The 22888-nt window shown below is 46.8% G+C and overlaps 1 protein-coding gene across 2 annotated transcripts in view; it reads left to right on the top strand.

Moving 5' to 3' along the window:
- The window catches only part of MYH7B (myosin heavy chain 7B), a 52213-nt gene extending 30062 nt beyond the window's left edge, over positions 1-22151 (top strand). For both annotated transcript variants that reach the window (XM_083443953.1, XM_083443954.1), the window contains 23 exons: positions 353-470; positions 1234-1357; positions 2474-2610; positions 3402-3657; positions 4485-4727; positions 5154-5330; positions 6100-6245; positions 7188-7278; positions 7638-8027; positions 9695-9821; positions 10987-11105; positions 11985-12181; positions 13204-13553; positions 14478-14602; positions 15770-15885; positions 16097-16289; positions 16981-17184; positions 17760-17885; positions 19011-19181; positions 20119-20223; positions 20556-20651; positions 21287-21424; positions 22028-22151. In XM_083443953.1, coding sequence (XP_083300079.1) covers positions 353-470; positions 1234-1357; positions 2474-2610; positions 3402-3657; positions 4485-4727; positions 5154-5330; positions 6100-6245; positions 7188-7278; positions 7638-8027; positions 9695-9821; positions 10987-11105; positions 11985-12181; positions 13204-13553; positions 14478-14602; positions 15770-15885; positions 16097-16289; positions 16981-17184; positions 17760-17885; positions 19011-19181; positions 20119-20223; positions 20556-20651; positions 21287-21424; positions 22028-22039 — 3761 coding nt within the window. In that variant the 3' untranslated portion in view covers positions 22040-22151. The remainder of the gene's footprint in view (positions 1-352; positions 471-1233; positions 1358-2473; positions 2611-3401; positions 3658-4484; positions 4728-5153; positions 5331-6099; positions 6246-7187; positions 7279-7637; positions 8028-9694; positions 9822-10986; positions 11106-11984; positions 12182-13203; positions 13554-14477; positions 14603-15769; positions 15886-16096; positions 16290-16980; positions 17185-17759; positions 17886-19010; positions 19182-20118; positions 20224-20555; positions 20652-21286; positions 21425-22027) is intronic.
- The last annotated feature ends 737 nt before the right edge of the window (positions 22152-22888 follow it).

The raw sequence follows: 22888 nt of genomic DNA, 5'->3' as shown, positions 1-22888 counted from the left end.
GTAATACCATAAAATTATATACCAATGGAAAGATAATTTTATGAAGAATGTAATGCAACAAAGTTTGTCTAATTATCTGTATTCTATCAAAAGTTATAGCCAAATAACCAGAAAAAGGAAGCATAACTTGCTTCCCTTTTCTGGATATACAGTAGCTTTCCTTCATTTGGATGCAGCCAATGAGCATGAGTGTTTAGAGAGCCAATCAGGTGTTATGAGCCATCAAACCTCGGAAATACACTTTTACACAATTTTGGTCACTAGTGTAAATTATTATAATTATTCTCAAAGTATGAGTGCTCATTGCTGAGGAAAGGTGTTAGGATCTGTCCTTCCCTTCTTTCCCATGCAGGAGTCATGGACCCCTTCCTGGTGCTGCATCAGCTACGGTGTAACGGTGTGCTAGAAGGCATCCGCATCTGTCGGAAAGGCTTTCCAAACAGAATCCTCTATGCTGACTTTAAGCAGCGGTAATTAAGTTTTCTGTTCAACTTTGCTGATCACCGATGCTATCAGCTGTGCAAGACCAGGACAACATGCTATGAACACACAGTGAGGAATAAAAACATATGTCCCAGTCTAATCTCTAGAGCAGGACTTGTGGGGGGGGGGGCCTTTGTCCCTCTAGATGTTGCTGAACTATAAGTCCCATCAGCCCCAGCAAGCATGGCCAGTGGCTGGGAGTTGCAGTTCAGTAACATCTGGAAGGCCAGAAGTTTCCCACACCTGCTTCAGAAAGAGTAATAAAATAAAATAGAACAATAAATACAAACTTGGTGTCAGGAGCACACTCTGCATCTGTCCCAGAGTGTTTAGAGAGCCAGTGTGGTGTAGTGGTTTAGAGCTGTAGTCTCGTAATCTGGGGGACCGGGTTCGCGTCTCCGCTCCTCCACATGCAGCTGCTGGGTGACCTTGGGCTAGTCACACTTCTCTGAAGTCTCTCAGCCCCACTCACCTCACAGAGTGTTTGTTGTGGGAGAGGAAGGGAAAGGAGAATGTTAGCCACTTTGAGACTCCTTAAAGGGAGTGAAAGGCGGGATATCAAATCCAAACTCCTCTTCTTCTTCTTCTTCTTCTTCTTCTTCTTCTTCTTCTTCTTCTTCTTCCCATGCTGGGAAAGATGTGCAGAGAACCCCCCTCTGCCAAAATGACCTCAGTGGGTAGGCCCTAGTTGAAGTGTTCTTGATTCTCCTCATCTCTTCCTGAGTGTGCTGATCTCTCGTATCTTTGCAGCTACCGTATCTTGAATCCTGCTGCCATTCCTGATGACAAATTTGTGGATAGCAGGAAGGCCACAGAGAAGCTGCTTCTTTCCTTGGACCTTGACCACTCCCAATATAAGTTTGGACACACAAAGGTACGTGGTGTGCAAATTGAATGGGCGGATTAAGTGATTTGCTGTGCCATAAAACTAAAGCCTTGAGAATGGTCAGAATGTGCATGTGTAATTTTACATACACTTCCCTTGCTGGTAGTAAATCCACTACGTTTTATTGTCCCTGTTTCAAACTTCTTGTTCAGTGTCTACCATATTGTTTTGCTAAGGACATCTGATTTACTAGCGTACTTTCCTGTTTGTTCAGTGCTTACTTTCTGTAGCATCAACCTATAGAAGCTTTTATGACTTTTATGAATAAAGCTACTTAATAAAGCCACACTTCTTGAACCCGGTCTGAAATCAGTGGAGTAAATGTTTTCTATCATTTAGCAACACATATTCTTACAACTACTGGTAAACTAAGAGTTAATTTGCCAACGCATATTCTTACAACTTCCAGTATACTATGAGTTAATGTGGTAGCTATGCTTCCTGCTTAGATAGCCTAATAGAATTATTTTAGGATCTGAATGTAAGTGGTATTGCAGGACAAGGAATCGGACTTCCCATGTCCCAACCCATATAAATAAGAGACCAATAAGACTGGGTTTGGGGTAAAAACAGGCCACAACTTTATTGAATACAGATGAAAGAGGTTTGGCTTAGGCATGGGGCAATCTAAATACTTCTGGCCCACCAGTCAGAAGGGACGCGTGGTCAATCCAGGCGAGGGTTCCTAAGACTTATATCAAATAGGGTGACCCCCGCAGGGACTGCCATCTGGGGGGTGCCTTCGACCCTGTTCCCCCGGGTATGCAGACATGGCCACTCCCCCTACTCCAGTGTTTGGAGGGGCAGGCGGAGACTACAACCTCCCCTCCATCCAAAACAAAGGATTGCCCCAATGCCCAACCAGTTGTGACAAATTGCAACGAGGTAGGCAAAACCACCAGGTAAGAGCCAATTATCCCGGTGGGCAATGCCACTGCACCAAGAGAGGTAAGGGGACTTGTGAGATTTGATATATTAAATATAAGACACCTTATCCGTATTCTATAATTTGGGGGCAAGGAATTGGCACAAGGAGAATGTTCTTTGGAGGATGTGACACTGGTGTCTCCTCTGTTCCAACTTTCCCCGTTTCCCTGTTTGCAGGTGTTTTTCAAAGCAGGCTTGCTGGGTCTCCTGGAGGAGATGCGAGATCAACGTCTGGCCAAGATTATCACTCTCCTGCAGGCCAGGATGCGTGGACGGCTGATGCGCATTGAGTATGGGTGGATCATTGGCAGAAGGTATAGCAACACGAAAGCCTGGCCACAGCAACTCCTTGCATGTCGTCCCCTGGAATATTCTCAAACTTTTCACTTTCAGTGACCAGATGGGCAGACCACTTTGGGCCAGTGGGCATGTTTGAAATTATTTTGAGAAAGCACTGTGGATGGCAGCCACTAAATGGCTGCTATGGGTGTATGGCATAACACAAAATGGCTGTCATGCCCTCAAAGAGCAGAAAAAGAGACAGGATTTCAGAATGGTGCTGGCACGCCCCGTCAATGCTCCATCAATGCAGCACCTATATCAGCCACTGCTACATTCACTCACAGAGACAACCACTTTGTCCCTATCTTCTGTTCAAAACAGATGGGAGGGTTACATTATAAAATATTAGTCCAAAGATATTAACATTTAGGTATATGAAGTATTTCCTTGAACAAGTTCTTCTCTATTTTCTTTAAAATATCAGCATTTGTTTGCTTGGCCATGGCCAATAGACTCTTTGTACATTTGTTTCTGATTTTCGCCCCCACTCCATCTCTTTCCCCCTACCCCTCACTATGTTAATACAGTGATTTTTTAAGTTTCAGAAAAGATCTGATTTTCAGCAAAGACCTGCACACAAGCTGATATAGTGTATACCTAGTATACTGAGTTCCTCTGTGCGTCTCTTCCTCCAGGAATCTGTAGCTTATTGCTCATAGTTTGAGGAGGGAGCAAGAATCTGCCGCCTCTATAATGGGCAGTGATCAGGCAGTAAGAGTGTCCACCAAATCACATCGCAACATGTGTTACTTATTCCCCACAGGGACGCACTCTACACCATTCAGTGGAACATCCGTGCTTTTAATGCAGTCAAGAATTGGTCCTGGATGAAGCTTTTCTTCAAGATCAAACCTCTCCTCAAGTCAGCTCAGACTGAGAAGGAAATGGCCACCCTCAAAGAGGAGTTCCAGAAGCTGAAGGAAGCTCTGGAGAAGTCGGAGGCTAAACGGAAGGAGCTGGAAGAGAAGCAAGTCAGCATCATCCAGGAGAAGAATGATCTGTCACTGCAGCTTCAGGCCGTGAGTAATCTGTCCAGCTGAGCTTTCCAAATGAAGGGTAGGCGTTGTGCTGTATGTAGTTTAGGAAGCTGACGGTGAATCTGGCCTTGACATTTTCCTTTCAAACATTTCTATAAGGCACAAGTGAGCAACCTGCAGGTCACATGTGGCCATCGGCCTTCCTCCATGTGTCCCCCTGACTGCTATATACTAAGAAGGTAAAACATGAATACTGAAGTCTACAGAGACAATATGCACAGAGACAAGGCACTGAAGTCTTGTTGATGGAAACATGGCAATGGCATCCTGTAATAATTTAGCTTGTTTGGATGAGGGAATAGTCCCCTTGAAGAATCAGGTATGCCATTTGGGGGTACGCCTTGCATTTTCCATTGGTGGCCACAAGTGCCCTTGCCTGGCTTAGATAGTTAACTTTGCCTAACCAGTCTTGGAATTCTTTTGCAGATGCCTTCTAGTTTCCGAACCTTCATCAAGTACCACACACTAGTTTTCCCTTTTAAGCATGCAACCATGAGAACTAGAAACTTGTGGTGTGTCGGGGGCTTTTAAAAGGAAAAATAAGATACTTGAGATGTTTGATTCCCCATTACATGGTTCTATACATGTGATAGAACTGTGGATCTGACAAACTTCAACAAATTGATGGGTTCAGTGTTTCTCTCAGCTGGAGAATTGAAGGCAGTCAAAGTGAGTCTCTTATTGTAGACAGTTGACAAAAAAGCAGCTTAACCACCATGCACATTTCATATATCTGTACACTTGAGAGTGGAGCAGCAGCATTTCCCAGTGTGGTAAAGTGCTGCCTCCTCTTGGATATTCTTCAACAGGAGCAGGACAACTTGGCTGATGCAGAAGAGCGCTGCGACCTCTTGATCAAGACCAAGATTCAGCTGGAAGCCAAGGTGAAGGAACTGATGGAGCGCCTGGAGGACGAGGAGGAGATGAACTCAGACCTGACCTCTAAGAAGCGAAAGCTGGAGGATGAATGTGCTGAACTGAAGAAAGACATTGATGACTTGGAGATCACCCTGGCCAAGGTGGAGAAGGAGAAGCATGCCACAGAAAACAAGGTGAGCACCATTAGGATACAAATAAAAAGACAGGTAATGGAAGCACGAAAAGAATAAAGAAAAACAGGTAGAGTACAAAATCAGCCCAAACTACTGCTGGTTTTGTGATACCTGAAAGTGCCACTAGTTTAACAGAGGATTCGTGTTGTGTGATTTCAAAACAGCACAAAAAGAAAAGAAAAGTTGTCTTCTCTTTTAGCAGAAATAACACATTTGGTTTATTGGGGCAGTGGCATAAAGGGTGGGGGTGAAAGCATGAATTTACACCACTTTTCTTTTGTAGTTGATGAGTATTTAAAAATTACCATCTTCTGTGACGAATGTTGTTATGCTTCACCAAAGGCCTGCCAAGTTTTACATTTGTGCATCCTTTCACTCTTCCATATTATTCATATAACCCTCTAAGTTTTTGTCACACCATCGTAGGTGAAAAACCTGATTGAAGAAATGGCTGCTTTGGATGAGGTCATTGCTAAGCTGACCAAGGAGAAAAAGGCATTGCAGGAGGCCCACCAGCAAGCTCTGGATGACCTTCAGGCTGAGGAGGACAAAGTCAACACTCTGACCAAGGCTAAAGTCAAGCTGGAGCAACAAGTGGATGACGTGAGTCAAGGCACATGAAAAATGTCTGTGGTGGTGTAAAAATTGAGGCTTCCAGGAGAGAGGAAGCCATTTTGTCCAGAGATCTGGCTAAAAGCTCACTAGATTGTGCAACCATAAATGCTTTGCTGGAAAATTATCAGTCTCAGAAACCTTAACAATATCTACCTGTCCAGTTCTTTGAAATGTCTGTACAGCAGTATCTGCCTTTCATATGTTCCAGTCCAGAACTGGCCCTACCATTAGGCAGAGTGTGTCAACAGATGCTTGTGGTGAGGGACAGCTTCCCCCTCTATTAGAGGACAGACCTGTGTCTGTTAACCCCCTTAAACTAGCCTGCTGCCCTCAGGTGCCTTGGAGGACACATTGCCTGCGTTGAAGTGAGATTCAACTGCTGGTCTAGTCACCTTCTGTGTGTAGAAGGGGTGGGGATGGGGGTACCATCTTGCCTTTGGCCTCAGACAGCAAAATGTCTAGCCCCATAACAATGTGCTTTTGGGGGTAGATGCTTCTGTAATGTTTCCAGCTGGCTGAGCTTCTTATCCAATGTTGGGGAACCTATGGCCCACCAGAGGGTGTTGGACTACAACTGCCACCATCCCTGTCCATTGGCAGTGCTGGCTAGGGTTGTTGGGACTTTTGGAGGGACATGGGTTCTCTATCTCTGACATCATTGCACGGAGGCACCATTTTGGGAGAAAGGGTAAATTGGGTGAGCAAAGCATGTTCTGTGACTTTCTCATTTTCCTTCACTATCCTTTGTGCCCTCTAGCTGGAAAGTGCTTTAGAACAAGAGAAGAAGATACGGATGGACCTGGAAAGAGCAAAACGCAAGCTGGAAGGCGATTTGAAGCTCACTCAGGAATCTGTGATGGATCTGGAGAATGATAAGCAGCAGCTGGAAGAGAAACTCAAGAAGTGAGCATGCAATTGATGGAAATACCACCCAATCAAACCAAACCGGGTTAAGCAGGCTGCTTGATATCAGCCTAACAACAGATGTGAGATAATAGCTCACAACAGATGCTGAACTGTTTCTGCACTAGAATTTTGGAACAATAATTACAGGTTGAAAAGGGTTCTCTATTTTCACGCAGTATCGAAAGGCAAATTTGAGTAGGAGTCTCTGCTGTATGAAGGATTGTTGAAGATGCAAGTGAAAATAGAAATGGTGGGCTTTGTGTCGGGTTTGTGTCCGTGGGACTTAAGCATACATACTTAGGATTTATCCCTCCTGCTTTTCCCCATGTCCTCAAGGAAACTTCAGTTACCGGAGTGAGAAACAGAAAGGGCATGAGCTGCACAGTGCAACCCACTAAGATGCTCATTATGGCTTCAGATCACTGCCCTCAATGAAGAAAAGCAGGGGCAGCTGGTGAATCTGCCTTCATCTGTGCCCCAGCTCTCAACTCAAGTGAATTGCTACATGGTTCAAAGAATCAAGCTGCTTTGTAGGCTTATTCATGTATTGCACTGAACACAAGTACAAGCTGTCTCTGCACATGAACAAGTGTTTGTGTCAAAGAATATACACTTGTTGATTTGTGCGGCTGAACTAATTCTGTACACAGACTGAACACTTGTTGAACTTGTGAATAACTGTGCAAGTGTGCAGCTCAACTATTGCTGCACAGGTACACAGATTGCATACTCCTTGTATGTGATATGTGAACACCCCTTTATATGATATTTTCAGCAAGACGGTCTTGTCCCACAACGCAAAAAACATGATTTTTAGAAAACCATTTACATTTTCAAACCACCAATGTAGAAACAGCCCTCCCTCAGTCTCCTAGCAGTGACAATTACTTCTATCTCAGTCCCGATATAAACACAGCTTGTTCTTATTTTCTTTCATAGGAAAGACTTTGAAATGAACCAGTTAAATTCAAGAATTGAAGATGAGCAAGTCCTTGCAATTCAGCTGCAGAAGAAAATTAAAGAGCTCCAGGTAAACCTAAGAGGAAGTGTTGGATGTTAACAGGCACAAAAAAGGAAGGGAAATATATATATTTTTTTACAGCAGCAGGGCTGGGTTTGAACATTTTGGGGGGTAAGCAAGCCCACCATTTGTGCCAAAAGTCAAAAGGGGCAAACATTTGGTCCGGCCTTTGAAGAATTTCCTGTAATCCACTGCAATGTAGATGCTCTTGGCCACTTGGTACCACAATGATCCACGTGTTCTACCTGGAAGCCCAGATAGAAGCGTTATGAGCCCCTCAACCCTGATCAGAGTCATTGGGTTCTCCTCCCCCTTTCATTCTGGGCAGAGTTACCTGGTGGTTTCTGCCATCTTTTGTCTACTTGCAGGCCCGCATTGAGGAGCTAGAAGAGGAGCTTGAGGCCGAGCGAGCTGCCAGGGCCAAGGTGGAGAAGCAGCGGGCAGAGGTGGCGCATGAGCTGGAGGAGCTGAGCGAGCGGCTAGAGGAGGCGGGTGGCGCCACAGCTTGCCAGATAGAGCTGAACAAGAAGCGAGAAGCAGAGTTCTTGAAGCTGCGCAGGGACCTGGAGGAGGCCACGTTGCAGCATGAGTCAACCGCTGCCGCCCTGCGCAAAAAGCACGCAGATTCTGTGGCGGAACTGGGGGAGCAGATCGACAACCTGCAGCGCGTGAAGCAGAAGCTGGAGAAGGAGAAGAGCGAGTTGAAGATGGAGGTGGATGATCTGTCATCCAACATTGACTACCTCACCAAGAACAAGGTGAATGCCATTTGCTGATGCTTCCTTGTGCACTAATGTGTTGAAAGGAGGAGGAGATGTTGTAAGCAGAGGTAGAGCTTTCCGTGCATGAATGTGAACGGGCTAGTTTAGTGCTGCAACTCTAAGCCAGAAGGTGGCTTGAGGGAGGAAGGTATCACATACAGCAGTAATTTGGTCCTGAGGCGGAAGTCAGCATCTCAAGAAGCTTGATTTTTCATTTTCCTCCTGACTTCAAAAAAATCACCATAAGCCCAATGAATCAGCTAAGGTGTATTTTAGCTTAGAAGTCCATTACAGTGATTGGTTGTTCAGATGGAGTGGATCAGGTGCACTTTTTCAGCATTTCAGTTCCCTTTCTCTGTTTCTGAAGTGTTCCTCAACTTGACAGGTCCCCTGCTGGTTTGCTCAGTTGACAAGGACCAGCACTGCCATGCAAGTTTACACCATTGACTTTCTGACTGGTCAGGGTGGGAAGAAGGTAGCTGCCCTTTTTTAAGGAAGCACTGTGTACCGTATTTTTCGCCCTATAGGACGCACTTTTTCCCCTCCAAAAATGAAGGGGAAATCTGGGTGCGTCCTATGGGGCGAATGCAGGCTTCGCGGACCTCTCCGCCAGCAGCGGGAGCACTCCCGCTGCTGGCGGAGACGTGCCTGCATGCTGAAGCCTGCGCGCGCTGAGCTCAGCGCGCCCAGGCTTCGCGGACCTCTCCGCCAGCAGCGGGAGCGCTCCCGCTGCTGGCGGAGACGTGCCTGCATGCTGAAGCCTGCGCGCGCTGAGCTCAGCGCGCCCAGGCTTCGCGGACCTCTCCGCCAGCAGCGGGAGCGCTCCCGCTGCGGGCGGAGACGTGCCTGCATGCTGAAGCCTGCGCGCGCTGAGCTCAGCGCGCCCAGGCTTCGCGGACCTCTCCGTCAGCAGCGGGAGCGCTCCCGCTGCTGGCGGAGACGTGCCTGCATGCTGAAGCCTGCGCGCGCTGAGCTCAGCGCGCCCAGGCTTCGTGGACCTCTCCGCCAGCAGCGGGAGCGCTCCCGCTGCTGGCGGAGACGTGCCTGCATGCTGAAGCCTGCGCGCGCTGAGCTCAGCGCGCCCAGGCTTCGCGGACCTCTCCGCCAGCAGCGGGAGCGCTCCCGCTGCTGGCGGAGAGGTGCCTGCATGCTGAAGCCTGCGCGCGCTGAGCTCAGCGCGCCCAGGCTTCGCGGACCTCTCGGCTAGCAGCGGGAGCGCTCCCGCTGCTGGCAGAGAGGTGCCTGCATGCTGAAGCCTGCGCGCGCTGAGCTCAGCGCGCCCAGGCTTCGCGGACCTCTCCGCTAGCAGCGGGAGCCAGCACTGGGCTCCCACCGCTTGCAGAGAGCTGCCTGTTTGGGGGCTGGGGTCGGGGGAAGCTCGGGCTTCCCCAACCCCGCGCCTGGGGGGGGAAATAATTTTTTTCCTTTATTTCCCCCCCAAAAAACTAGGTGCGCCTTATGGGACGGTGCGTCCTATAGGGCGAAAAATACGGTATACTGTGCATGATGGGGACAGTGAACTACATGTAAGTGCCAAGGGAGCAGACCATGAAGGCACTGGAGCTCTTCACTGGCCATGATCCAGCCCTAGGCTCTGCCTCGAGCCAGTTCTTTAATGCATTGACAATTCAGACATCTAGACAAAGTTTTCTTCCCTGTTGCAGGCAAATGCTGAAAAGCTCTGCCGAACATATGAGGATCAGCTGAGCGAAACCAAATCAAAGCTGGATGAACTCCAGCGTCAGCTAGCCGAAGTCAGCACCCAGCGTGGGAGACTGCAGACTGAAAATGGTATGTTTTGCTTTCAAAGTCGCTCCCTCTGTTAGATACCTGGCTTGATTGCTTACATGTTGGATCTCCCCAAGAAGAGAGCAGTCTGGATAAGCAGCCTTGATGATGCAAGATATTCTTATGTCAGATAACTTGCCTACGAAGAGCTGCAGAATATCCATGCAGGACAATTGGCCTTGGGGATCTTGGCATGTTGAGTTTGAACTTGAAACATGAGGGTTTTGATTCTTGTTTGGCCATGAGGAGGCTAATTGAATGTCCCTGGAAAAGTCACTGTCTGTCTACATACTTCACAGTGTTGCTCCAGGCTTGAGGGGGGCCCTGGGCAAAATGCCCTCTCATGGGCCACTCTCCCCTGTCAGTGGCTTGGTGGATTTATCTAGCTGTGGTGACTGATGCTACGTCAGGGGCATTGTGGGACATTACAACGTTGGCTAGATGCAGTTGCCTGGCCCTGCTTGTAGCGCTGAGCCAGAAACTAATCAAATAAGAACATGGCAGGCATCATTAGAAGGCCCTGCCTGGTACTGAGGCCCTGGCAATTGCCCAAAGATGCCACTCCTGCAATGATAAATAATTGAGATTAGAATTATCAACCATTTTGGAGCTTTATGAAGCTCATGCCAATTGGTAGTAATTATGCTATGCATGCTTCAGAAAATACAGAGCTAATTACATTCATTGGGTTCTGCTTTCTAGCAAGTTAGATTTTAGAGCCACCAAGAGAAAGCACTGAATCCATTTTGATTGACATGGCTACAGTCTTTTGAGGTGAACATTAGACTGAGAGCCCATAACATCTATCTTATGGGGATTAGGGTGGAATCATAAAATCTGTCCCACCAGTGGAAGCCTGCATAAGGATTTTCACTTGTGCACTGGGGCTTTCCTTCCCCTTCCCCTCCACCCCCAAAAAACAGCTCAAGAGAGTCAGGAAAACTGCTAGAACAGCATGCGAAGGAGGGGACGGGATTGTTCCATCTGACAAACTGAATACCACCCAATGTCTGCATCCTGCCCACGCTGATAACCTTCAAATGAGTTGTTTTCAGTGATGGATCAGTCCTGAAAACTGCCGTGTGGCTATTTTGGACTTCAAAGGAATGGAAAATGATGAGTTCTCTAATGAAATGTCAATGGGATATCTGGCTTTTTACAAAATTAGGAGAACTTAGCCGGCTTCTTGAAGAGAAGGAGTCCTTTATAAACCAGCTGAGTCGCGGCAAGACTTCCTTTACGCAAACCATTGATGAACTCAAGAGACAGCTAGAAGAAGAGACTAAGGTGACCATTTATACATCTGGGGTTACACCTGCAGTCAAGAGCTGGTAACAGGGAACCAGGACTTAATTTGTACTGCGGGGAGGCTCACTTGGGCCCTGAAACTATTTTTCAATACCCAGAACATATCCTGGAATATATCAAATAATAGTAAGGAGAAGTGCCTCTGAGTATGTGCAGAGTGCTTTTCTATACCACTGAATAACCACAGTCTGGATATTTTTAGGATTCAGGAACAGGACTTTCATGGGCATGTTTGAGATCCATCCCCATCTTTTTGGCTATAATGCTATAAAGGGAACCCTTTAATGTAGATAATATTGCGTTTCCATGGGGAGAGTGAATAAGACAGTAAATTATACTCCCATAGCTGCAGCAATATTTTCAGTATGTTAACAAATGTCCCTGATGGGAAATATGTTTTTCGAAAGGGAGACAACAGTAGCCTTGATTCTTCTACATTCCATAAAGACTGTAAATAAGAAAAGCCATGGCTTCTGTTTCAGCCAGGACAGGGCAGGTGTGGTGATTATGTTGGGTGATTGGCATGGCCAGTCAGTGGACTGTTTTCCTTGTTGACTCATCCACCTTGAGCTCTCAAGAGTATCTGCTTCAATGATTGTCACAGGCCCTTTGGTGAGTGTCCATAAAGAGCCCAGCTCCTCCTACCCTCCATATTGTGTATATTTTTTGCATAGAAGGCAACCATCTTCACAAACAGTTGCTCCTAACTTACTGATGAATAATCTGTCAGAATGTATTGAACCCCAGCCTTCATTTGACACACCGGGGAGTTAGAACTATCTACTCCTTGATAAATGGACACATGCAAGGGAGAGAGGCCTTGTTTCCATTTTAATACATATGATTCCAACCTTCCAGTCCAAGAACGCTCTGGCTCATGCTTTGCAAGCTTCCCGCCACGACTGTGACCTTCTGCGGGAGCAGTATGAGGAGGAAGTGGAAGCCAAGGGAGACCTCCAGCGGTCCCTGTCAAAGGCCAATGCAGAAGTGGCCCAGTGGAGGACCAAATACGAGACAGACGCCATCCAGAGGACAGAAGAGTTAGAGGAAGCCAAGTAAGTCCTAGAGGTGGCCATTCATGTGAAATAAATTTTGTGCTGTTCCAATTCTGTGCAGAAATGAAGCAGCTTTGGCATTGCAGTGTTGCCCAAAGGCACCTTTGCAATTAAGTGCAACAGGTAGGATGGCCATGTGTCCAACATCAAGGAGCACAGTTCTCTGTTTGGAGGTGTTCTCTATCTGAAAGGCTGGCTGGTCAAGATTTTTAAAAAGTGTAAGGGAGCAGTAGCACCTTGAAGTTGCCCATCGCCAGTTGGCACCTAGAAAGAAGACAGCAGGTCATCTGATCAGTCTTTCCCTTTATGGTGAGATGTATTCTATATAAGTGGGACGCGGGTGGCACTGTGGGTTAAACCACAGAGCCTAGGACTTGCCGATCAGAAGGTCGGCGGTTCAAATCCCCGCAACGGGGTGAGCTCCTGTTGCTCAGTCCCTGCTCCTGCCAACCTAGCAGTTTGAAAGCATGCTGTGCAAGTAGATAAATAGGTACCGCTCTGGTGGGAAGGTAAACGGCATTTCCGTGCACTGCTCTGATTCGCCAGAAGTGGCTTAGTCCTGTTGGCCACATGACCCGGAAGCTGTACGCCAGCTCCCTCGGCCAATAAAGCGAGATGAGCACCGCAACCCTAGAGTCGGTCATGACTGGACCTAATGGTCGGGGGTCCCTTTACCTTTACCTATTCTATATAAACTGCTGCAATTCTTTGTAAACTTGCATCTATGCATATAAATTATGCAAATTTGATTGTGTGTAAATGGCCACCCAATAGCAGGAGGCAGGAAAAGTCCATGTTAGGGATATATTGAAGGAAGCGAGAGGAAGCATGCCATAATGAGCTCCAGCTGCCTCCTCAAGTTTCACTTCCCAGTTTGTTGCTTCCGTCTGCCTTGAAGATCCTTCTCAACAGAAAGGTGGAAAGCATTGCACCAGGTGGATGAGATCTGTGCTGCTTCTAGAGCTCCATCTCCGGCTCGTGTAGGAGCAGCTATTTCCCTAGCTAACCATGATAATTTGCAGGAAGAAGCTGGCCATCCGGCTGCAGGAGGCAGAGGAAGCTGTGGAAGCAGCCCATGCCAAGTGCTCCTCTCTGGAGAAGACCAAGCACCGTCTGCAGACAGAGATCGAGGACCTCTCGATCGACCTGGAGAGAGCAAACTCGGCCGCTGCCGCTTTGGACAAGAAGCAGCGCAATTTCGACAGGATCATTGCGGAGTGGAAGCAGAAGTACGAGGAGACGCAGTCAGAGCTGGAGTCCTCCCAGAAGGAGTCCCGCAGCCTCAGCACAGAGCTCTTCAAGCTCAAGAACGCCTATGAGGAGTCCTTGGACAATCTAGAGACTCTCAAACGCGAAAACAAGAACCTGCAAGGTATCGTCAGGGCTGTGGGTAATCCAAGTGGGTACTTTGCAATCCAAGGAGCTGTTACTGGGCAGGCACAGGTGTCGTTTGTTCTTTTTCTTCTGTAAAGGCAGCTTCTACCTAGCCCTTACGGTGGGAAGAGAATGCTTGAAAGTGTGGGAGTAATGGCCTGGAAGTGGAAGCAGGGTAGAGAATCTGAGCAGGATCACCAGTGTTCAGGGAATGATTTTGCCCTTCTCCTCAGTAACAGGAAGAAAATAATGATTGATGTGGCCCACATAAGGTCAAAGCATGCCCTGCTTGTGGGTCTCTATCCTTCCACTTAAGACCAGTAGCCTAATGAATGTGTGGGCTCATCTGTGGACCAATTTGCAAGGCTGGTTTTGAGCACCTTGGACGAAGGGTGGTGCTGGTGGGTTGATAGCCTCTTGTATTTGTGTGTGGCCCAAGTACGTAAGCCAGCCTTCACCAGTCTTGTGTTCTCCAGATGTTAGCTGGGGCTGATGGGCATTTTAGACCAAAACATCTGGAGAGCACCAGACTGGCAAAGGGTGGCATAAACCATACCCATGCGGTGAGCTCAGCTAAGGTCCAGAGCTTTAGGTTAGGCATTCTGTCCTGCCTTGTTTTCCATTCTGGGTTTGATTTTGGTCGCCCTTTCCCCCAGTCACTTGGAGATAGAGGGTGGAATTCAACCAAATCCTACTTAGAGTGGACCTATTGAAATGAATGAACCTTAGTCATGTCAATTCACTCCAGTGGGTCTACTCTGAGTAGAAAAGGCATTGAATTCCGCCCAGGAATCTTGAATGAGTGGAGTATCTGAATACCAGCTACGTGTTGTTGTTGTTGTTGTTGTTGTTATTATTATTAATTATTATTAAAAACAACTACAACTACATGCAGGCTGATAATTCCTATCTTCCTTACCAGAGGAGATCACTGACTTGACTGATCAGATTGGCATGAGTGGCAAAACCATCCATGAGCTGGAGAAGCTGAAGAAAGGTCTGGAGAGTGAGAAAAATGAAATCCAGGCTGCCCTGGAGGAGGCTGAGGTGAGCCCCCAGCTTGTGAGCAGAGGGAGAGCTTCACGTTGTGGCTGTGCACAATGTCAGGCCACATTATGTGAAATCCAAGCCATATCCCAACTGAATTGGGGGCTACAGCAATGCCCTTCAACCTTGAGTCCCAGAAGTTGTTGGGCTCCTGCTGCCATCATTCCTGAGTGTGGGCTGTGCTAGCAGTGGCTGATGGGGACTGGAATCCACCAACATCTGGAGGGCCACAGATTCCCCATCCCTGCTCTAGCTCGTTGTGCTGCTCCTCATTTTGGATTTTGACCAGAAAGCTTTGCCACGTGGGAGTTGTAATCCATCATCTAGGGACCCAAGGGACCCAAAGATTTGGGGCAGTGAAAGGAGTGCCTTGCTTAATTTGAGGAATATGTCAGTGTGTCTGTGCATGTTCCTATGGGAAAATACAAATGTAGGAAGTATTGCCCAAGTCCTACAGTGTTCAGCTCTACAGCTCTACCTGTTAGGTAGAGCCACATAGATGTTAGAACTGTGGCATTTAGAAACAGTATCCTTTTAACATGCAGGCCTTTGACAAGTCGTCTTCCTCTTTCTCACATTTGCCTCTCATCCATCACTTGCTGCTGTTGATTTTTTTCCTGGCCTTGTCTTGGTGTTGAATCCTAGCAGGTGGAACAACTAGAGGCATAGAAGCTGACCATTTACCTGGCTCCACGGTGGCATCTAGTGGTCAGAAAAGTACACTTCTGGCCTTTGCCAACATGGTGCCAGGTTTATTTTATTTTATTTTATTTATTATTAAATCTCTACCTCAGCCTTCCTCCTAGAGAAGCCCAAGGTGGCAAACACCAAAATATTAAAATGCTAACACAATTAAATTAAAAACGCAACATTTAAGAACAATCTCATAGCCCCACAGCTAATAAGGTTCAAGGTTCCTAGAAACAACTAATGTTATCTTACAGCAACCAAACACCTGGCTAAACAGGAGTGTTTTAAGTTCATTATAACAGTTGTTAATGAGGGAGAGAGGGTTGGCAAAGTCTCTCACAAATATTAGATATCTTAATGAGTTTCAGGCTATTCAGCACCCCTGATGCCTTTTCAAAAATAAGCTGAAGCAGACTGAGGGGACTGGGACTCTGGTGAGCCTTTTCATGAAGTACTTATCTTTCCTTCTGCTCCTAGGGAGCCCTAGAGCACGAGGAGAGCAAGACTCTGCGCATCCAGCTGGAGTTGTCTCAGATCAAGGCTGATGTCGATAGGAAATTGGCAGAGAAGGATGAAGAATTTGAGAACCTCAGGTAGGAACAGAACATAGTGTGGCAGGCTGTTCTATGAAACTAGTTAGGTTTTTATAGATTTGGGCCTTCTGAAGCCTTCATAACCAACACAGAGCAAATCTACACAGAGAGGCATCATGGAGAAAACAAAAGTTGTGACGAAGGTTCACCGGTACTGCATTTGTGGGTATAAAGTGCCTCTTTTCTTAAGCATCTTTCTTCACTCTCCCAGGCGCAACCACCAGAGAGCCATGGACTCTATGCAGGCTTCACTGGATGCAGAAGCCAAAGCCAGAAATGAGGCCATCAGGCTGCGCAAGAAGATGGAGGGAGACCTGAATGAGATGGAGATACAGCTGAGCCATGCAAACCGCCAGGCTGCCGAGTCTCAGAAACTGGTGCGGCAGCTCCAAGCCCAAATGAAGGTCAGCCATGTCAGAAACATGTCTTCACTGAGCCTCTTGGAGCTCTTCTGTATTTCTGCCTCTCTCCATGGCTGCTCCACAGATACCCCTGGTATCACATTCCTCCAGGCCCAGCTCTACCATTAGGCCCCTCAGGTGGCGGTTGTCGATGGACGGCATTTCCTTGAAGGACAGAGCTGTGTCTGCCATGCTGCCTGTCCTGTGTCCTCTTAACTAGCCTGTTATCCTCAAGTGCCATGGAAGATGCTACTCCATTACCAATATTAGAGTAAGATTAGACTGTGAGTCTAGTTGACTTCTGTGTGTGGAATTGGGGGGTGCCATCTTGCCCTTTGCCTTAGGCAGGAAGTGTATTGGATTGGCCCTGCGGGTGCAAACTGCTGGTGGTAGGTGGGCCAAATCCAGAGGTAAATAGGGCCACAGTGCGCAATCTCTCTCTCTCTCTGCCACACCCTTTCCCCCACATCTTGCCACCTGCATGAAATTAGGCCAAAGGCCTCATGTGGTTGTTGGGCTACAGGTTCCCCAATCTTCTTTCGTTATAGACAGGCCACACCCAGTCTTTGACAGGAGAGAGTTTGGGCCTGGTATCTGAAGACCCTTAAGGGTTCTCTGTAGACCTCAGGAGACTTCCAGCTCTTGCTTCTCTCTCATATTAATCAGACCCCTTTTTTCTTGTTGTGCCTGACAGGACTTGCAGATAGAACTGGATGACACCTTGCGCCATAACGATGACCTGAAGGAGCAGGCTGCTGCCCTGGAGAGGCGCAACAACCTGATGCTGGCCGAGGTGGAGGAGCTGCGTGCAGCCCTGGAGCAAGCTGAGCGTGGAAGGAAGCTGGCTGAGCAGGAGCTGCTGGAGGCCACAGAAAGAGTCAATCTGCTGCACTCGCAGGTGAGGCAGAGGCTGAGTTCCCATGTGAGATACCAACTGCTGGACTCAGTGTTGAAGTGAACTGTTTCAAATCAGCCCTGAAAAAATGCAGGGTTCTTGATCTGCCTCCCTTCTGGGGATAATTTCTCACTTGGGCTCATGAGAAACTGTGTCCTATGAATAGCTGCATGTAGAGAGAAGGGGATATGGCTAGAAGACCCTGTATTTTCTTGTTTACATAGAAAGGGGGTGTTATCTCATTGGGGAATATAAACTTGATTTAGGTTTTTTTTAAAAGCCCAGGAAGAGATCTATTTCTTTGCATTTTGTTATTTACTCCATTTATATCGTCCTGTTTTTCCAACATGGAACTTAAAGTGAACCAATTTGCATGCAGGCGCTCCCAGGTTCAATCCCTGATTTCTCCAGTTAAAAGGGTCAAAAGGAGCAGGGGTCAGGAAAGACTCTCTGCTTGCGAGTCTGGAGAGCTGCTTCTCAGTCAGACCAGACAACCCATGGTTAAATGGAGCATTTGTTAGCATCCTTTGTTCCTAATGTCATGGCGAGTTCATTTCCACGGTCCCTTTCTTTCCCAGAACACAGGTCTGATTAACCAAAAGAAGAAGATGGAGGCAGACATCTCCCAGTTGAGCACTGAGGTGGAGGAGGCAGTGCAGGAATGCCGGAATGCGGAAGAGAAGGCCAAGAAAGCCATCACGGATGTAAGAGATTGGAAGCCCTTGAGAGGGACTCTTGCACTGTTCCTGTTACAATAATGCTTGTTTAGTATATATTAAGCCAGAAACACCCTTTGAACAGACAAAAAACAAAAAGCAGCCCAATTTCAAATGCTGATTCTCTGAAAGTCAGATGTTGGCTTTTGGATATCAATCTAAAATGTGAAATGTACATTTTAAAATGTCCAAATTTTGACAGCTGTCCACTCAATAAAACATTTGTTTCAGCTCTTGTAGTTAACAGAGGTTTTGACTCATTACACAAAATTACCTACAGAGCTGGCAGCTTCACTATCACATATTCACCAGAATATCTCCATGCTCTCTGTGTAATGACTGGCTAGAGCTGGCAATGCCTCTGTGTTAATAGGTGGTCGCCTACAGCATCCCTTTTTGTAGGTGGCATTCTTGATGCTGCCACAGCACTTAGGAATCAGCAGCTGAAGTAGATGATGTGAGGAAGGCATGGTCTGGCCAGTGGTAAGGTGTTGCTGAAGTAGCAGGACAAGAGAGGCAGGACACCTGAGGGTTAGAGAAGGTGAGTGATCTGCAGCACATTTGGAGAAGGATAGCCAAAGTGGTGTCCTCTAGGTCTTGTAGACTACAACTCCCATCATCCGTGACCAGGCTGGCTTGGGCTGATGGGAGTTTTAGCCCACAACATCTGGAGGGCACTCTATTACCTATCTCTGCTTTAGGAACTAATGGGCTGAGCCTTGGTAATTTTGGTAGAGAGGAGAGGAGATAAACCAGGGGAACTTCCAGTTGGGGATAGACAATGGCTGTTAACATAAGTGAAGAGCTTGATGAGCATGGAGACAGATTGTGGAGGAGGGATTTGGTATAAGGTTGATGATTGCAACATTCCACTTAGTGGGTGAAACTTCTAAATTAGACCCAGTACCTGATTGGTTGACTGGATAGTGGAGTCTGAACACAGCTATGGATAATACAGAGAGGTTCACTTTCACTTGTGTCTCGGTAGGCTTAAGCTGTGCTAGTATGTGTGCTGGACTATCTCACCCTGCACGTGTGCAAGAGAGGGTAGTTATATGCATCTGTTCCAGACCTCCAGATGCTACATGGACTCTTTGCCCTTTGTCATACCAGGCAGCCATGATGGCAGAGGAACTGAAGAAGGAGCAAGACACAAGTGCCCATTTGGAGCGGATGAAGAAGAATATGGAACAGACCATCAAGGACCTGCAGATGCGGCTGGATGAGGCTGAGCAGATTGCCCTGAAAGGAGGCAAGAAGCAGATCCAAAAACTGGAAGCCAGGGTGAGAACAAGGGGAATGTAACATTTTTTCTTGCAGCAGCCATCTATGATCCACAAGGCAAGGAGGAGGAGGGATTAATAGAAATCTGAACTCTGCTAACTCTTAAGCCACTAGATAGATCCTTCCAGCAACATCCTTTCCCAATGCCACTCTTGGTGTTCTAATTGAATGCTGCGGAATGCTCTGAGCCCAACCCAGAGCTGCTTATCCTAAATCCCTAACGCTCATACAAGCTTGAGCCCCACTACCTGTTATGCTAAGCATCCCAAGAATGCTTCAACTTAACTTGGGCTGTACTCATGCTGTACATCTGCAGGGAGAATTTGTCATTCCAATAATATGAGGATTCTAGCCCTCATGCTTCTAGGAAACAGCTTGGAAATGTGTTGACTTAGGAGGCTCCAACTCAACCATTTCCTGTTGCCTTCATTTCCCCTCTATTGCTCATTGGTAGGATAAAAAAATCATGCAGAAAATTAAACTGCCAAATGCCCTTGCATGATTTGTTCTGGTCCCATTGTTTTAATTCCCTTGACACTGAATGAAATACTGTGTTCACCAATATCCCTAAAAGATGCTAGGTTTTTATTTGAGAGAAGGTCCTAGTTGAGAGGGATTGGCCAAGGATAGGCCTAGAGAATAGTGCAAGTTGGCCTCTTCTCTTCCACTTATATCCTGTCATAGGAAGACAAGATGCTCAGGGTGCTCAGCCCAGAGTTGACAAAATCTAAGCGACAAGGTTCCTGCAGGGATCTAGAATGTGGGAGTATATAGGCAAGTCCCCTCTAGCGTCTTCCTAGTGTGACATACGAACATCCACATGAATTCCAACTGCCTTGCCGAGTGTGACAATTATATCCTTCATTCTAGGTCTCTTCTCTGAGTCAAGTAAAGAGAGGTGTAAAGGAACCTAAGCCACCCTATTTGTTCTTTTCAGGTGCGTGAACTGGAGGGTGAATTGGACGTAGAACAGAAGAAGTATGCAGAGACTCAGAAGGGTATTCGCAAGTATGAGCGCAGGATCAAAGAACTGACCTATCAGGTACAAGCCTCAGCAGCTTCACACCAATTTCCCAGCCCCTTGTTTTATTAGCAGTAGAGCTGCACCATAAGTGGGGGGCGGGACTTTAAAGATCTGCCCCCATGTATTCCCCTTCCTCATCCCAACAACAGTGCAAGGGTGACTGAAAAATGTGGCCATTTCTAACATATGGAGGACCACATCCTACTGGATGTGGAGATCAAGGAGGGGCTGGATTAATCTAGGGAAGGTGAAGCTCCAAGGGAGCAGAAAGGCAAAATCTCTGTGCAGTGTGGGAGAGAATCACTGACAGGAAGAGCTGAGGTATCCCATGCTTTGCTATTGCTTTTCAGACTGAAGAGGACAGGAAGAACCTGGCACGGATGCAGGAACTGATTGACAAACTGCAGAGCAAAGTCAAGAGTTACAAGCGCCAGTTTGAGGAGGCAGTAAGTGTGACTCTGCATGGGCAGAGACTTACAGGCAGCAGAAAACGTGCTGTCTTTACTCACAGCTCCCTCTGGTCTTGTGGGAACCCTAGTGTCTACATTCCCCATGTGTTGCTGCAGTTAATTCAAAGCAAGAATCATATTCAAAAAGTGACACAACAGGAGCTCTGACATCTTAACATGTCATTCTCATGTGCTTAGGGCAAATCAGCCTTCATTGCCCCTGCACCTTTTTGCTCTTATTTGGCTTATATATGAGGAATCTCTGGCCCCCAGGGGGGAAATGTGGCTCCCAGGCCTTAGTATCTGGCCCTTGGAACTCTCTGCAGGCCACACCCTTCACCAATCCTGCTCCAAGCCTTCCTCAAGTGTTTTGCATGGCTGGAAAGTAGCCTTTACCACCACTAGCATATGGCCTGTGGAAGGATGTCCATAAGGCAGTGCTACCCCTTGGGCTAAAAAAGATTTCCCAGCCATGCTATAGGCTCTGAAGGCACAAGGGCAAATTCACACTCACACCTGCCTGCAAACCTTTTCCCATGCGTCTAAGCAGACCATACTTGCCACAGGGGTATCTAATCACAGGGCCACTACCAGTTCTGCTGTCTACATCCATCCCTGTCTTTCCTTCTTAGGAGCAGCAAGCCAACTCCAACCTTGTGAAATACCGCAAGGTGCAGCACGAGCTGGATGATGCTGAAGAGCGGGCAGATATCGCAGAGACACAAGTGAACAAACTGCGGATTCGCACTAGGGAAGTTGTACCTCTGAAGGTAAAGGCTAAGCTACCACAAAGCATGTGAGGATGGCTTACTGGAGGGGGATGCAAATCTTTTTGTTTTGAATGCTAGTGATAGAGAATAACCGAGCCAGCTAAATCTAGTGGTTTCTAGATAGCTTGGACCACACCCACCCACCACTAAGCCAGATGATAAGCCATGCCTTGTTTATCTGGTTTATTTTATTTTCCAGCTGCTCTTTCCTTATGCCTCTGTAGTTTGGAGAGCTTCTGGAAAGGGGTAGACAAACCAGCCAGCATTAAGCTACTGGGTTCACATATTACCAAGCCAGTTAAAACAAACCAGGATTCATAAGCCAACAAACAACCATGGCTTTGGATCATGGTTTATTAGCAGTAAACAATTCATAGTTAAGGTGCAGGGCAGGGTTCACACATAGTGCTAAGCTATGGTTTAATATTATTTGGAAGATGACCAAGCTCTACCACTCCAGGAAAGTAGGACAAGTCAGCACTCAAGAGCAGTGGCTGCATCCTTGGGTTGCAACTTGGAAGGAAAAGACTGAGGGAGCGGTTGGGACTCCGCGAAGTTCCTGCAAGCTACTCTGAAACATACTTTCTGTTTTTTTATTAACAGTATGAAGAATAAGAAGCTGCAGTGCAACATCCCTTCTCTCACCGTGTATGTCATTGTGTAGGTGTAAATGGCTGCAACAGCCATCACTGTCTCTGTAGTGAATAAAACCTAGCATTCATGAGAAGGCTGTGACCTATTTATAACTGGGTGGACTATTGTTCTCACTATGACAATTCCTCTATTTAAAATGGAAATATGGCAGAAAGAACTTTCAAAGTCCTTTTCTAAGAATTCCATCAGTAGGCAACTTTCCCCATCTACTTAGTGGAGGATGGCCTGGTAGAGAATTGACTTCCAGTGGTGATAGAGGTGTTTTCTCAAGTACAGCAGGTAAGGAAACATGGTCAGATGTGAAAACTTCAATCATGGAGTATGTATAGATCAAAGTTTTTGGGACACTGTCTTTTGGAAAAATAACTCAAGAACCCACACAAAGGGGAAATGTATTGTTCTACCTGACAAAGAGCAGCCTTCATTGTGAAGCCAATGTTTTTAATTCTTAGACATACGGCATCTAATGATAGTTATGCAACAGTAATAATACAGTTGACCCAGGGCTGCAAAGATACCGTGCTACGTTCTACAGCAGACATATCCCTACTGAAGGTGGTTAGGAGGCAGCCAAGTTCCCCTTAACTATCCCTTCTCAAAGCATATTCAGATTGCAAGCTTCCACATTAATGGTACTTGTTCCCAAAGCATGCAGAATTATGCACAATCACACAAGTATGCCAACAGATCCTACACTAAAGTAGAATTGGCACCAACCATAAGGGTCCTTAAGACTTGCTGGAAAAGGGTGGTAATCACTTCCATCCATACAAAGAATAGACCTGTTGATAATTTCAGTGTGTCTATTGT

This window comes from Podarcis tiliguerta (genome assembly GCF_965153285.1).
Source record: "Podarcis tiliguerta genome assembly, chromosome: 6".
NCBI classification, from domain to species: domain Eukaryota; kingdom Metazoa; phylum Chordata; class Lepidosauria; order Squamata; family Lacertidae; genus Podarcis; species Podarcis tiliguerta.
The sequence above is the reverse complement of the archived record's forward strand: the minus strand, read 5'-3'. Positions and strand labels throughout refer to the sequence as shown.